Source organism: Labeo rohita, chromosome 12 (assembly GCF_022985175.1).
Source record: "Labeo rohita strain BAU-BD-2019 chromosome 12, IGBB_LRoh.1.0, whole genome shotgun sequence".
Taxonomy (NCBI): domain Eukaryota; kingdom Metazoa; phylum Chordata; class Actinopteri; order Cypriniformes; family Cyprinidae; genus Labeo; species Labeo rohita.
The window spans coordinates 30,246,575-30,262,776 of record NC_066880.1 but is presented as its reverse complement, the minus strand read 5'-3'; the positions used below and the strand labels follow the sequence as shown (position 1 = coordinate 30,262,776).

General features: G+C 34.5%; 2 protein-coding genes across 2 annotated transcripts in view; both read right to left on the bottom strand.

Moving 5' to 3' along the window:
- si:dkey-191m6.4 (rho GTPase-activating protein 22) overlaps positions 1–4,986 on the bottom strand; it is a 32,256-nt gene extending 27,270 nt beyond the window's left edge. The window contains exon 1 of the mRNA XM_051124485.1: positions 4,708–4,986. Coding sequence (XP_050980442.1) covers positions 4,708–4,750 — 43 coding nt within the window. The 5' untranslated portion in view covers positions 4,751–4,986. The remainder of the gene's footprint in view (positions 1–4,707) is intronic.
- A 5,681-nt stretch (positions 4,987–10,667) lies between these two features.
- Positions 10,668–14,712, bottom strand: lrrc18b (leucine rich repeat containing 18b). Its single transcript, XM_051124487.1, has 2 exons — positions 14,432–14,712; positions 10,668–12,139 (listed from the first exon to the last, which is right to left on the bottom strand). The coding sequence occupies exon 2, from the start codon at positions 12,132–12,134 to the stop codon at positions 11,367–11,369; it is 768 nt and encodes a 255-aa protein (XP_050980444.1). The 5' UTR covers positions 12,135–12,139; positions 14,432–14,712; the 3' UTR covers positions 10,668–11,366.
- Between the last annotated feature and the right edge of the window lie 1,490 nt (positions 14,713–16,202).

Genomic DNA, 16,202 nt, shown 5'->3' with positions numbered 1-16,202 from the left:
GCATTATTATACAATGGCTCTCAGTTATGCAGTGGCTCTTGTATCACTCTATAGTACACCTTTTGTACCGTATTTACCCCAAAAGGGTGCACATAAGTACCTTAAAGGTGCATGATAGTACCTGAATGGTGTATTAGTAGTACCATCCCATTGATGGGTAGTGGAGAGTGTCCAACAATAATTTGCTTTTTTTATGCATAAATGGCTGTCTCCACTAGAATGAAATGTTCAGTTCTGATGTGGAGGTACTGAGTCAGTCTCTTGGAGAAACAAATGTGTGATGGCTGCTGGGTCTGTCTCCAATGGCCTTTTCCATAATGTCTCCTCCTCATCAGAGCTGCAGGCTTCTTGATTACATTAGCTGTGTCTATGGGTGTGGTGGCTTCAGTAGCCCTGCTCTCTTTAATGGAGACCAGAGGAAGACCGTGGTCTGCATCAGTAAAACCAGGGGTCAAACTGGCAACATTTAGCTGGCATAATTTATAGTCAGCCATCTTAAAGTTGTAGGTTATTAGTGAGTATGTTAAAATAAACAGGTGGTTTTCAAATGTCAAAAAATATCAAAAGTTGATATTTAAAGGGACAGTTCATCCCAAAATCTGTCATCATTTACTCACACTCATGTTGTTCCAAACCTGTATGTTTTTTTTTTTTTTTTTAAATAAAATATTTTGAGGAATGTGAGTAACCATGGTATTGAAGTCAATGGCTACCGTCAACTGTTTGGTTACTCACTCCACATTCTTCTTTTATGCTTAACAGAAGAAAGAAACTCACGCAGGTTTGGAATGACATGATTGTTTTGTTTTAATTGTCACCTGGTGTGATGATCATTGCAGCTTTTGTTTTTAGTAATTAAAGGAGAATATAATGATAAATGTGCATTTTATTCCATCATAGGTACAGGAAACAGCTTTATGGTGCTTGAATGAGTGATCCATTTTATTTCTGTGTATATTTTGCATTAGACACTAGAAAAACATAAATCCTGCAAAACTTTATAAATTTGCATCATGACAAAAATATTTTAATGAGCAATGTTTTGGTCAACCTACTTTCCTCAGGCTTACAAAACATGCAAAGTACAAGCACATTATTTATAATGAGTACACTCAGCTGTTAGTAATAATAATAGCCAGATTTTTCTAGTTCATATTGCATTTTCATCCAGTGCACCTACGATTGGTTTGGGTGTGCAAGGCACTATATAATATATATAGTGAATGTTATGCAGAAATGGAAACTGTCAGCTTTGATGTGTTTAGCAGAAATACAAACATTTACTGTTTTAAAACCATCCTTCAAAGCTGTACATTTTTGGAGCCCATGAAAGAGAAGTTTTCACTGCACTCTGGTTTACGCGAGTGTTTTGTGCCAATCGGTTTCGAACGTCAGCGCTGAAGTCAAATGGAACAGAGTGCAGACACCCAGTTTGCAAATCTCTCTACACGATGATTCATACCTTCCCACTTTTTCTTGGGCGTTTCTAGGATGTGGTCACCAAAACTGCCTGTTTTGGCACAGACAGATCAACTCTGAGAATAGTTGTCTCTAAAGATGCAATTAAAATATAGTGGAAAGAATGTTTTCAAGTTGTGCATGATGACCGTGTCAGAACTGGCGCCGCAATTGTGGCATAAAAATTTGGCACCTTAGATAATGTCCATCGCTGGTTAAGATTAGCAATTGCAAGAAACAACCTGTAGTGTGTGGGTTTTCAAACTTTAAGACATGAACTCAAAATCAGTGTTATTTTGCTATCACTGAGGTAATATTTTAGTTATTTAATTATTATTTTGAATATTTGTTTTTCATTTTAATTTTAGTTGAGTAATTTTTTTTTTTTAACTTTTATTTATGTTTGTTTATACTTATTTACATTTTTAAAGTTTTAAGAGTTTTAGTAATGTACTGTGGTATATTATGTCTATTCAGTTTAAATTGGTTTTTACTGTAGTTTTGAATTGTTAAATTAAACAAAAGCAAAAATGTTGCTGAAATGTGTATTTATAGATTTTCAGTTAACATTTGTCTTATTTCAAGTTTGTTATAGTTTTAAAATTTTATTATAATAACCCTATAATAGATATATTCACTACCAGTCAATAGTTTTTGAACAGTAAGCATTTTAATGTTTTTTTTTTTTTTAAAAAGTCTCTTCTGCTCACCAAGCCAGCAAAAACAGTAATATTTAAAGTAACTATTTTCTATTTGAATATGCTTTAAAATATAATTTATTCCTGTGATTTCAAAGCTGAATTTTTAGCATTCGTTATTTTTACATCAGAAATTATTGTAATATTCTGATTTGCTGCTTATGTTATTATTATATTATTAACAGCTGAGCAGAATTTTTTCAGGTTTATTTGAGTAGAAAGTTCAGAAGAACAGCATTTATCTGAAATAGAAATCTTTTGAAACATTATAAATGCCTTTATCATAATTTTTGATCAATTTAAAGCAAATCAGCATATTAGAATGATTTCTGAAGGATCATGTGACACTGAAGACTGGAGTAATGATGCTGAAAATTCAGCCTTGATCACACAAATAAATGACCATTTATATTTATATTTATTTATATTTTAAAATATGTTCAAATAGTTATTTTAAATAGTAAAAATATTTACAAATTTTACTGGTTTTTTCTTTACTTTGGATCAAATAAATGCAGGCTTGGTGAGCAGTGAGGCTTCTTTAATAAACATTAAAAATCTTACTGTTTTAAATTTTATAAATATACACACATGTAGTGAGAGAAAAATGTTATGTGTGATATTACGTTTTCCTTCATTTAAAAAAAAAAAAAGAAAAAGATTTTTATTTATTTTTTTATTTATTTATTTTTTATTAGACAAGCAAATTATATCTAGAAAATGTTTATTCTAGATATATATAAATTAAAACTAGTAGGGCTCTAGTAACATCCGGGTCTGATTTCCAGGGAATGCATGAACTAAAACATGCATGCCTTCAATGCAAATATCTTAGGATAAAAGCGTCTGCCAAATGCATGAATGCAATGTAATGCCCACTGGGAAATAAACGAGGTACAATGTACAGTCAGCTGGTCGTTATCGCAAAACAAACCCCTTCAGGGTGATGCAAGATCCTGACACAAAGCAGAGAGGTCTTGAATCGCCCTTAAGGGTTTATTTTGCGATAATGACCAACTGACTGCACGTTATCCATGTCTTCTACCAAATAAATGACTGAAAATAGTAATCTGAACAAAAACGGTTAGAAATCGGTTATCAGATTGACCAATGAGAATCAAGTATTCCAGAGAGCCGTGTGAATAAATTCACAGTTCATGGTTGAACATCTTCTCCCAGCAGATGCCTTGATGTTCAGCAGGTAGCATAAGGCCAGTGGGGGAAGGGCAGGGCTCTATAGGCAGCTTTGAGAGAACATCAAGAGCTAAATCACTCAGCCTTTTACATGCATTGAGCTTTGCTTATTAACACAGCGTCATCCATCAAGTGGATGCATGATGAATGAAACCTTGTGCTTCTGATCTTCCTCTGCCTGTATTTCACATCTCACCCAAGCCTGTGCTATAGGCTGCTGATGAATGATGATCGGCGCTACGTGGGCGTGTGTGTTGAAGCCTCAGCGTGCTGCGGATGATAGTGGAACGTGTGCGTTGATGTTTGGCTGTTGAGGTGTAACATGCATCGCTGGACACTTGTATTTTATCGTATGGTCAGCCATAATGCAATGAGAGTGAAGAGATAGGACTTAAGAGTGCATTTACATTTATATTTACCTGTTTAGCAAACGCTTTTAACCTAATCTTGTTTGAAATCAAATTTTGATGGCGTAAATAGTTTACGTCAACCGATACAGACTATTATGGCAAATATAGGACCGATATATAATATTAGTGGAGTGTCTACTGTAATTACATCAACTGGAATGTAAACACATACACTGAAACTGTACAATTTTATCATAATCAATGAAAAGCTGACATATAAATACATTTCAAAATGGCAAAATATCAGTAAATATTGAAATATGCCAGTATATTTTACAAGTAGATACACCAGAAGCACACATATCTATCTATCTGTCTATCTGTCTATGTCTATGTCTATATCTATCTATCTACATGTTATATATATAGATTTCTTTTTTATAATCAATAAAAAGCTGACATAGAAATAATTTCAAAATGGCAAAATATCAGTAAATATTGAAATATGGCAATATAGGTCACAAATAGATACACCAGATGTACACAAAATCACATTTTTATAGGATTGCTTAAAACTAATATATATATGTGTAATTTTCTGCTTTCATGTCAGAGGCACCTGCTTCTCAATTAGAAAATTTGAATTTTGTTTTTGACATATTTAAATGTTATTTATTATTTTTTTTTTTACATGTACAAGTTGATATGATCATCAATTTTATTCAAATTAGCAGCATAGTTTATAAAAGCATAAATTTAAAAACAAATTGAATCTAAAAATAATATTTTTGAACAAAAACTAATATCTATTATATTAAAATATGTCTGTATGTATAAATAAATATTGATGGGTGGCATAATCGCCCAGCTGAAGTATCAGAGCAGAGATGATCCAGCCGATGTGCTGCGAGCAGCTGAAGCAGAGATGCTGTGAGATGAAAGCACGTAGAGCGTGTGACGCGGCGCCTGAGATCCGACAGATGAAATACAAACGCATCGTACTGTACCTCTCCTGGTCTGTCTGATCTTTGGACTCAGCATGGCTGCCATCGGTGGGCTGCGCTTCCTCTGCTCTGCATATTCCTCCTCCTCAGATCTTCTCTCGGTACATTCTCCCTCCTGCTCCTCTCCTCCGTGGCTCCCTCTTCCTCTCCTCCTCGCTCTCTCCTCTCTTCCCCGCTAGCTCGCTGACCTCATGTTGCAGGCACCGGCTGGTTGGGGGCTGGGGGAGGGATTCCTCACTCACACACACTGACGCGCACACATGCTCGCTCTCCGCTGCTTACTCGCAGACGCACGCGTGCGCACGCTGGTCCACACCCACCAGGCGTTGCATTATTCATCATGCGCTCCTCTACATTGACCAGTCAGTGTGTGTATGATTACAGCAGGCTGCCCTGAAGAGCAAAGCCGCCCCCCTCTTAATTGGTCTCAGGCATGTGTACTCGCGCTCCTCCGCCTCTGGGGAGTTCTCACACCGCCCGCCTCTCGTGCACACGTATCTCCATCAGAGATGTGCACTGTTGGACCAGTCCAGTACTTAATCTGGTAGTAACTAGTCAACTGGTGAAATGGCAAAAGCTATTTGCAAACAGCCACCAGTGAGTAGCGCTTTGCCATTGAAGTGTTAAGTGGTGATGTTATACTCTAATACAGCAGGTTTCTTATTTTTTGTTTTCGTTTCATATATATTATCAAGTTTCATCAATGTTTCATTAATTTGCTTTCACATAGGGGTGTGTATTAGCAAATTATGTGTGACCCTGGAGCACAAAAAAAGTCATAAGTAGGACGGATATATTTGTAGAAATAGCCAAAAATACATTGTATCAGTCAAACTGATCAATTTTTCTTTTATGCTAAAAATCATTAGGATATTAAAGATCATGTTCCATGAAGATATTTTGTAAATTTACTACTGTAAATATATCAAAACTTAATTTTGATTAGTAATATGCATTACTAAAAACTTAATTTAGACAACTTTAAAGATGATTTTCTTAATATTTATTTATTTATTTTTTATTTTTTTGCACCCTCAGAGTCAAGATTTTCAAATAATCTCAACCTATTGTCCTTAACAAATAGCAAAAATCTTAACAAACCATACATCAATGGAAAGCCTATTCAGCTTTCACATGATGTATAAATCTCAATTTTAAAAAATGGACCTTATTACTGGTTTTGTGGTCCATGGGCACATATTTTGATATTCAATTGTTTTTTTTTTTTTTTTTTTTTTTCCTATAACATGAACATTGTTATACTTTATTTTTCTGAGTGTGTTTTTGTGCTGGTTGCTTGGCTAGTTTAGGCCTGTCATGGATAAATATGACACTAAAATCACCATTAGATGGCGGCAAGTCCCTGTCTTCATGAGTGATTCATTGAATCATTCAAACGATTCTTTCAAAAGAGCTGATTCATTTAAAAATGAAGCAAGTTACTGTCTTTATGAATGGATCACTAAATCATTGACTCAGATGATTCATTTAGGAGCAAAACTCTGCAGTGTTTCTCTAAGATGCACAAATGTTCTGCTTTAGCTTTGTTTGGAACTATTTTTGTCAGTGAAATAAAATAAATAAATAACCGACAATACTGTGTCTAAAATGTAACTCACTTACTGTTGCTTTTGTTCTAAATGTTTTCTCACTCAATGTATTGGTGTTTATACAATTTTTACAACATTCGATGAGGTAATTTTGTTGCACACTAGATTATCGCACAGGATCTTTGATTTCAAGCTTTGAACTGAATTTATTTGAACTAAAAAAAAGACAAGTAAATTGTCAGTAATAAAATTAGAACAAATCAAATAATTAAAAGCAATAGCATAAATAAGATACAAATATAATAAAAAGTGCTTCAGGTTTATCAGGTAGGTCTAACAATAATATTCAGGTATACTACAGAAATTGACTAACTAAATAACACTGTATAGGCGTAACTGTGCATTCTAAATACAGATGAATTCTCACAATTAAATTAATTTTTTTATTCCATCAACTTTAAGGATGCAGACAGGAGCAGGTAGGGTACAGTATATAAGGCTGCTGTCACTTTAAGACCTCATGCATGGATCTACTATATTGTTACACATGCATTTTCCTTTTCAGCTGTACATTCACTTAAGATATAACCAACTGTGTTCACATAAATGCTTGCCACTATGGGCATTTTAACAATTTTGACATTCGTGTGTATTTTACCATTTATGTGCACTTGATTCATTTTGGGCATGCTTTAAAACAGAAAACCTGCTGAACTAAGTTCTCTTTCATATCTTCTTTTACTTAAATGGTTTAAAATCAATTGTATTTTGACATTTTTACATTGCATTCATTTTTTTTTTTTTTTTTTAATGAAAAGTACACCCAAAAAGGAAAATATTCCAAACTTGTGCAATGCACTGGCTGCTCTTTTCAGTACAATTACAGTGAAAACAGACTCAAAAGCACCTTACAAGTATGTCTAGTGTGTGGTCATGCAACCTGGTCACTAAATGTTAAAGTCTAAACGCACTAAACGCATACGTTTCATATTTAATGCCCATTAAAATGGACATGATTATTAAAGAAATAATAATAATAATAATAAAAATAAATACATTTATTTATTTATTCTGTGAACTGTCTGTAAAATGTACGCATGTTTGTATTTGTTTGTATTGATTAAGAACAGGTAAATCTAATGAAATTAACTAATTTTGAAACTGTTGAAACCAGGAATTGTTGTATGATGTTTGTGAATTCTTATGTAAATGTCTCATAATCATGTGTGTTTTTTTTTTTTTTTTTTTTAATTATATAATTTAAATTGTTTTAATCCATTACTGGATTACTGGTTTTATTTTACTAGATAGTGGAGTGCTCAACTGCAAAATTACTCAAATTGGTCATCTCAAATCTCCATTTAGCGTTCTATCCACCCTTTTTCTCCTCCTGCCCTTGTCTTCCTTTTCTTCCCCTGTCTTTCTTTTTCCTAAGCCACCCCAGTATGGCAGATAATAGCAGCGGCTCCTCCAATGCCATTCAATCCGCTCAGCCCTGTAGACCACAGCTGCTCCTCAGCAAGGATGGGGGCGGGAGGAGGCTTGCAGCACCCTGATGGAGACCTAAATGAGACGGCAATAAAAACCTCATCCAGCCGCCTCTGCTGCCACTGGGGCAGAGAGCTGCTGCTTCAGGCGGAGAGTATAACCAACACTGACCTGCCTGTTCCCAAATATACTCTGCCCTTTCAAATAAAGCGCTTTGTTCTCTCCCAGCGCGTGTTTGTCGACTCCTGCCCTTTGAGGCTCCATTGTGACGTCTATGTTAAAGATTAGATGGTGTGTTGATTCTATATATTCAGAAGATCTTTCTGGAATTGAAGGCTAGCTAATCCAAACTCTGCCCGGAAAAATGCCCATCTGCGTTTTCACAAAATGATTTATTTCTTATAAACATCCTCTTTGGCAGATGCTTTAATGCATCTATTTTGGAAATGTACACGTCCTAAACCACTTAGATGGGATGCGCTTGACTGTCTGGTCATTTTATACCCACATGAGCTTTGTTGATGATTTAGCCATTTGTTCAAAATGCTTCTTTGTCCATCGCGAGCGGTCAGGATGTTTAGTCTCCCGGGGATGTCGGATAATCGGAGCATCATTGCTGGATTCTTTGATCTTGAGATGTGTTTTCACAGCGCAGTTTCTGGTACATGTCATGTCTTTCAAAATATGCTTTTTTTCATTAAAGAACCTATTCAGGCTTAAAAGCTGTACTGAAAATACCGTCCTTGGTTGTAGCTTTCGGATGGCAGTGACTCAAAAGAAGAAAAAAAATCACTGGATTTTTATTTAACATGACAGATGTCATTCATATTTAAGAAAAATGTTGTCTGTCACATTAATGTTGCAGCGTCAAACCCTTAGTCAGTCTATTATGACATTTGGGACCAAGTGTTCAATACACCTTCAATAAATCAGATGAATTCTGATTAGTGCTGTTACTCTGTTGACTGAGATGCAATGTCACATGACTTATTGATTTTGTGAGGTATTAATAATTCAGGAGGACACCTCCAGAGACATCACATGCGGTGATGGAGCAACAGGAGATGTTTATAGTTGATTTTCAAAATGATAATGACGCAGACCTCATATTTGTACCACCAGATTCGGAGACTTGCGTCTTGTATTTTTAACATTTTAATTTGAGTGATTTTTAAGTAACCCATTACTGTTTTTTACTCCATCACTAGTGTTATTTTACAGACCTCTTACTCAGACCAGGCTGAGACTATTTATGTATGTATTTATTTATTTTGAAACTGTTAGAAAGGTGATGTATTCTAATGTTTGTGAATAAAACACTAATTTTCTCATATAGAGTGTGTCAATATTCAATGAAGAGTTTTTTAGGTAATCCATTGCTGGTTTTTACTGGATTACTGGTGTTATTTTACAGCTCTCAAACTTGGACCACCAAAGTTGAAGACGATTTTCTGTGGAAAATGTTCTTCCATACTATTTTAGCTTGCCTTTGATCCACTTTAGCCTAAAAGCAGTGTTGAGTTTTGTTTACTTTGACTTCTGGTGGGAGTAATCAGATTACAGACCTCTTTCAGATGACTCATCTCAAGATGTGGATCACCAAATAACAATACTCCAAACTTCATATGCTCCAGCTATTAGTGTTTATCCAGTTAGGAATAAGCATGGTTTGGTTTGGCAGTACTTGGCTCTTTCATATTACACAATGTATGGTTTCATATAGAGATTTCATATTACTTATTTTTCAGTGTGAATATGAATCACTGAATAAACAGAGAGGAATCTCTTCAGACATTTAAAATGTCAGTTATGTCATGAGCAGATCTTCAAAACGGTGCCAATGTGGGAGAATCAATAGAATTGAGCCGAGTGTTAATTAGGAAACTGTTCCTCCAGAGAAATGAGAAAAATCAATATGCACATAATTACATTCATCAGCACTTGTTCTTCACAACAAAAGTTGATGATTGTGAAAGTAATTAATCTGTTTGTTAAAGCTCTGTCGTAAATATAAGGATGGTATTGCTGACCTTACAAGCTCAACTACAAGTATTTCCTGAATTAATATTAGATTTTAGCTTGTAATGAAAATACAAATTACATTTATAAATGTTAGTGCAGCCTAAAACTTTATCAAATGCACATAGAAACATCTTGACCCCTTAAAATTACAGGTGTAGTGCTCACACTTTCCAGGTGTGATTCTAATATTGCTGTAGCTCCTCTAGGGGGCAGCAGTGAGAACTGAGGCTGGGTAGATCTTTGCTGCTCCCTAGTGGAACATAGAAGCTATTGAATGATAAACCCAAACACTGTCTGCTACATGCCGATTGATAGTTTATGCTTTTTTTTTTTTAGCAAAAGGCCTTAACAGTCCACCTTTAGCTTGTGGTACACGTGTGTTTTAATAACGGAAATTACATCTAAAATTAAATAACATTTGCACCAAACTGCATATTTTTATCTGTTTGGACTGAATGAAACTGATGTGTTTGAGGAGTATGAGCTCCATCTTCTCACTACATCATATACTATACAAGCCATACAAGCCTGATGCATCAAATATAATACAACAACAACAACAACAACAAAACTATTGCACAAGGCAATCATGTTGAAAAATGAAAGCCAGTGAGATGTAAAGTATTTCTTGCTTAGACCCAGACCCAACAACCTGACTGTTTTTGGCGGACATTCTGTCACTTGAGTCATTTATGTTCAATTCACATTATCATCTCATCAGCTGTTAATTATCTCCACAGAGAGAGCATTCTTAAACTGCGATGTGAAAGTCAATGATATACCAAACAAAAGACAGATACTCACTCTCTGTCTTTCTCCAGTCTTTTCATGTCTCATAGAGATAAACTGGGGATCCCTTTATAAACATCCAACTTTTTTTTTTTTTTTTTTTTTTTTTAAATTCAGTTTTATTATGATTTCATGAAATGCACAGTGTTTAATGCAAATTTCCATGGATCAGGATCTAAATTACTAACATCTTCAACAATGGTCAAACGTTTTGACACTATGATTACACATTCAATAAGAACCGGATTAAAATAAACTAGATGAATAAAGTTTATGATCAGACTTTGAGAAAGCTTGAGAAAGCCTAGCCTGAAAGCTTGGATTTTTAGAGTTTAGATAGATGAGATAGATGTTGCTAGCCTGTGGCTAAAATGATTTAACACATTGCTACCATTACTTAGCACATTAAAAATGTTAGCATGTTTCTAGCATTATTCTCATGTTGTTAACATGATTTTAGCATGGTTAGCATGTTGTTAGCATGATCATCCGTTTAACGGAAATCATACGTCTGATCAGTTAGAAAATATATAGCAGACCAGTCTGTAGGTCTGACCCGAGTTTGATGGTTGTAGCTTGAAAACTCAAAGATGCATTTTAAAATTTAGTCTCAGAAAAAGAAGCAGCTTAGATAGTAGATCAGATGGTTGGCTTTCTCAAGCCAACTTAAGAATGCATATCCCATTCAAATTGTGTTTTTATAAGTGTTATAAATTAGAGCTACACTTTTCCTGTATACATGCCGAAAGATGGATTTGGAATGGTTTTTGGTGTTGACAGGATTTATTCAGCACTTTAGACTAGTCTACATGTTCACCTCCACACAGCCTGGTTCTCCTGTGCTACAGAGTTTGGCGTTATGAGCCCAGCAAAGATGGACTTCTTTAGTGTAGAGGCATCACTCATTCGACTGTCTAACTTCTCTCGTTCCTCCTTACACCTCTTCAGGCAGTCAGTACACAGACAGTCCTCCCGCACTAGATACAGACACTCCACTCTCTGGATGTGGTCCACCTCCTGAGGGTCATCCGTAGGGATGGGGTTGGATTTGACGTTCAGCTTCTGCAGCTTGGGGAGGTTTTGGATGCACTTGGGCAAATGCGTCAGGAGGTTGTTGAAGAGCCCCAGTTCCCGCAGCTCTTTGAGAGCTGCCACAGATGGAGGTAGAGTCTCGATGCGGTTCATTCCCAGATTGAGGACCCGTAGGTTCCTCAAGAGCCCCAGCTCGTGCGGCAGGCCGGAGGCGGTCAGGTGGTTGTTGCACAGGTTGAGGCTGTAGAGGTTGTGCAGGCGGCTGATAGCTGCAGGAACCTGCTCCAGATGGTTACTGTGCAGGTCCAGCAAACGAAGATTCACAAACTTGTCGATGGTGTCTGGGATCTTCTTGAGGAGGTTGCGGCTGAGGTCCAGCTCATCTACGTCGCAGAGCTTCAGGATGCACTTTGGAAATGTGGCGATCGCCATGTTGCTGAGGTCGAGGCGACGCTTGCCATCTACGGTCACCTTCAGAGCGTTCTTGGCCATCTTGAGTGTGATTTTTCTTCCGGATGGTTCATTTGATTTCTTCTTCCCCTTTACCATTGTGTCTAGGAACAATGCACATTGTGTAAGTTCTTTATGAACAATATTTAGCCTAGTGGGCAACATTTTAATGCAGTGTAGATGTGAAGTTTTGTTTAAATTCTGAAGCATCATCTCGTCTATTGTTTGTCAAGAAATCAACCCCATAATGCATTGACTATTTCTTTGAAAAAGTCCACCCAATATGGTGGATGAGGTGAGAGAAATGATTGATTTCATATGCTGAAATCAATAAATGCACTAATAAAAATAATCAAATTAAAATGGACTATTTGACCCCAAACATGCTCTATGGGGTACAATAGGTCTAAAGGCAGACATAAAGGAAAATCAATTTTATGATTTTCTTAATGATTTTCTTAGTGTATCATTAAAGAATTTTGTTTTGTTTTACTGAATGTTGTTGGAGAAAAACATTTTGCGGGAAAAGAAATCATAAAAGTTCACACATTCAGCCGAAGTAATACATTTTGGAAAATATCTGGAAAATATTTGAACAGTAATTTGGATAGTAAGGTAAAACTTGTTCAAAACAATCGTTTAAGCAAAGTCTAATTACGTTACTTACTACGGAAAGTAATGCGTTACATTACTTTTGTGTTACTTTTAAAATCTGGTCAGGGCTTGCTTGTTTGTTTTTAATATAAAAAAATTCTATTTTTAGAAAACGTAAAATCCCTTTCACACCAAAGTGACATAAATAAACTTCAGGCTGAAGGAAATTCATGTCTTATAAAGAGTTAAGACGCCTTAGAAGGCAGCAAGGCAATTTACAGTTTTGCAACAAAGTTGTTATACAGTGTTGAAGGTTTCCTTATATAAATTCACAAGCTGTCCTTTATCCTAATGATTATGGTCCAGTCCCTGGAGACACATTACAGAATGTTCTGGGCCCAAGTGTTTGATAGAGGTGACTGTCATGCTTCAGCGCTGCTGCTGAAGGACACATAGAGAGCTTTGTCTAATGAAATCAAGCGCTGCCCAAACTGTTAGCCATCAAACGGCCTGCGTTTTTGCATTACATGAGTGTATGCCAGCACACGGATCACTGCACCATGCAGGTCAGAAAACACGGTTCATTAATATCAGTTAATGCATTAGAGATCTTGAACTGAAATCAACTAATTTTTACAGCATTTATTAATCTAGGTAGATTTTTGGTTTTAAAAATAATATTTTTCATTGTTAAGTCATGTTTATTAATGATACGTTAACTGATATTAAATTCATTTATAGAACTTAAAAGATGTTTAGTTGTTTTATGTTACATTAACAGTTAATACATTATCTTGGACTAAAATCAACAATTTTATATATTATATATTATATATATTTTTACAGCATTTATTAAATATTCAGTTTTAAAATACTATTTTCTTTATTAATGCATGTTTATGCATAATACATTAACTAATTGATGTTATTTTAGGTAACACTTCATGTTAAGGTGTACCTGTTACACTTTACAAGTACTTATTATTATAATAAAAATAAATTATGCATAATTGCATGAAAGTAACCATAAGCCAAACCCTAATCCTAACTCTAACCATATAGTAAGTACATGTAGTTAATTAACATTACTTAGTGCTTATGTATAATTACACTGTAACAGGGACACCTTAAAATAAAGTGTAATCTTATATTACTTAAACAATGTGAAATGTTACAAATGTGTTAATTGTTACTTTACGGTTATATTTTACAGAACAATCTATTTGTTACTCGAGACCGAATACAGGCAATATTGCTAACACTTTACATTAAGTAAAGTTATAGTATCCTATTAGTTAACATTAGTTAAAGCATGAACTAAAATTAACTAATGAACGATACGTTTGTAAAAGTTTTTATTCATCTTTGGTATCATCAGTTAATAAAAATGCAACTGTTCATTGTTAGGTCATATTAGAAAAAAAAAATTAACATATTATTTTTTTAATAATGATTAATAATTGTTCTGTATCTATTACCTTTTGTAGTTAACAAATGGAAGCTTATTGTAAAGTGTTATGTTTGTAAGGCAAATGACTATATCATAGGAGTTATGTTTGTAATCTATAGGTTAACATTGTGCAACCTAGCAATGAAAAACAAAACAAACAGTTTAAAGACTGAACGTGTGCTGCAGACTTATAGCTTACACAATCAACAGTTTACAATTTTAACAGTGCAATAATCGTTTGTAACTAGTATGTACCTAAAGCACATATATGTGAACTCTATTCAAAATAGCACGTATAAACAACATTAATACAGAAATGTTTGTCTTTAGTGTAGAAATGGTGCTTTCTTACCTGCTGTGATTTGGATTTGTGTCTCTCAGAGCGGTTTAGAGCCGAATACAGTCCGGACTGTACGTCTCAGTGAACTAGTAATGTGTTCATATCATTACGGGTCGTCTTTGTCAAGGATCCGTCCGTGTGAATAATGCACGAGCTTCTCTCGGAAACCCTGTAAGTAAAACCCAGCAGGGTAAACGTGCCTCACTTCATTTCCTCTGAGTAGACAGCACTGCTTGTTGCTCGGCTCTCTGGGTTTCGTGTGAAAGCGTGGCCTCCATGAGGACAGTTTTGTTTGGCTGTATCTCCAGGCAACAGAGAGCTGCCGTTCTGCTGGCTGGTTTGATTGCTTTGTTGTTGGTTTGCTGAGTGAGCAGCACAATTTACAGTGGCTTGTTTTTTAGTAAATAGCAGATTTGTTATATATTTGTGCACAAATGTTGGTATGCATGTTACTGTAATAGTATTTTGCAGCATGTGGTTAGTTTTTGTGGTTAAACTTTATCTTTTGAGATCAGCACCTGACAGAGAGCTAGTTAGAAATGGATAGTCTGGCTGAATGTAAATTATTCCTGAAAGCAAGTCAGACTCAACTTTTTACAGTATGTGTTATTTAAATTACTCCACACTTAGAATTAATGAGAGGCATTTAATATTTTGTTTTATATTTTTTTGTTTTGTTTTGCCTTGATTTATTTTACTTTATTTACTTCATTTTTTTTTGGTTTTTGTTATATTTTGTTTTACTTTATTTTTTTGTTGTATCTTACTTTACTTTATTATTTTTTGCCTTGTTTTACTTTATATTTTGTTTTATTTTACTTTATTTTTTATTTTATTTTGTTTTTGTTTTACTTTTTTATTTTAGATTATTTTACTTTATTTTCAGTTTCTTTTTTTGTTTTTGTTTTCTTTTACTTTATTTTGTCTTACCTAATTTTATGTTACTTATATTTTAACTTTTATTTACTTATGATTTTTATTTTATTTTCTTATATTTTTTATCTTATTTTTATATTTATTTTCTTATATTTTTTTTTGTTTTTGTTTTACTTTCTTTTATTATTATTGTTGTAGTATTTTATTTTAATTATTTTTTTTATTTTAATATATTATTGTTTTGTTTTATTCTACTTTTAAATGTTTTACTTTATTTTGCTTTTGTTTAATTTAATTTAATTTAATTTAATTTAATTTTAAAGTTTAACCATTTCCATGCCAAAAATTGGTGACCTGAAACTGTCAGATCATTTTACATAGCATGACCTTGATCTTACAGTAAGTGGAGAAAATAGTTTTACTGTTAGATAACAGCAGGTATGCCATAGTATCGTCATACAAGAAATTCGATATATATCTGACAGTAGCGAATCCCAACTAGATTTATTTTTGACCTGTTAAGTGTAACATTTCACTTACAGTCATGCAAAATATCACTATATTTGACATTGCATTTTATCACCAAGAGAGGGCAGTAAACTGCTGTAATGTTTAGTTAACTAATACATGGTGCAGAAGTATTTTAAAAGCATGCAACAGAAGCCATGCAGCATGGATGTCACTACTGCAAAAATAAATGCATTTGATGTAAATCACTTGAAAGACAATGTCTTTTGAGGAAATATATGTAATGTAAATAACCAGGACATGCTTTATCTTTTAAAGTCTTTTTTTGAACTGCAGCTTTGCAAGTTTTTCTTCACTGCAGTCTCAGGTGAGTCATGAGTAAAGTGGCTTGTGCAGATGTTTAGGTGAGTTACGACTCCATCAGCGTTTGAATCAGACA

Coding starts and splice junctions, on each gene's coding strand:
- lrrc18b (XM_051124487.1), bottom strand. CDS start 12,134: ATGGTAAAGGGGAAGAAGAAATCAAATGAACCATCCGGAAGAAAAATC.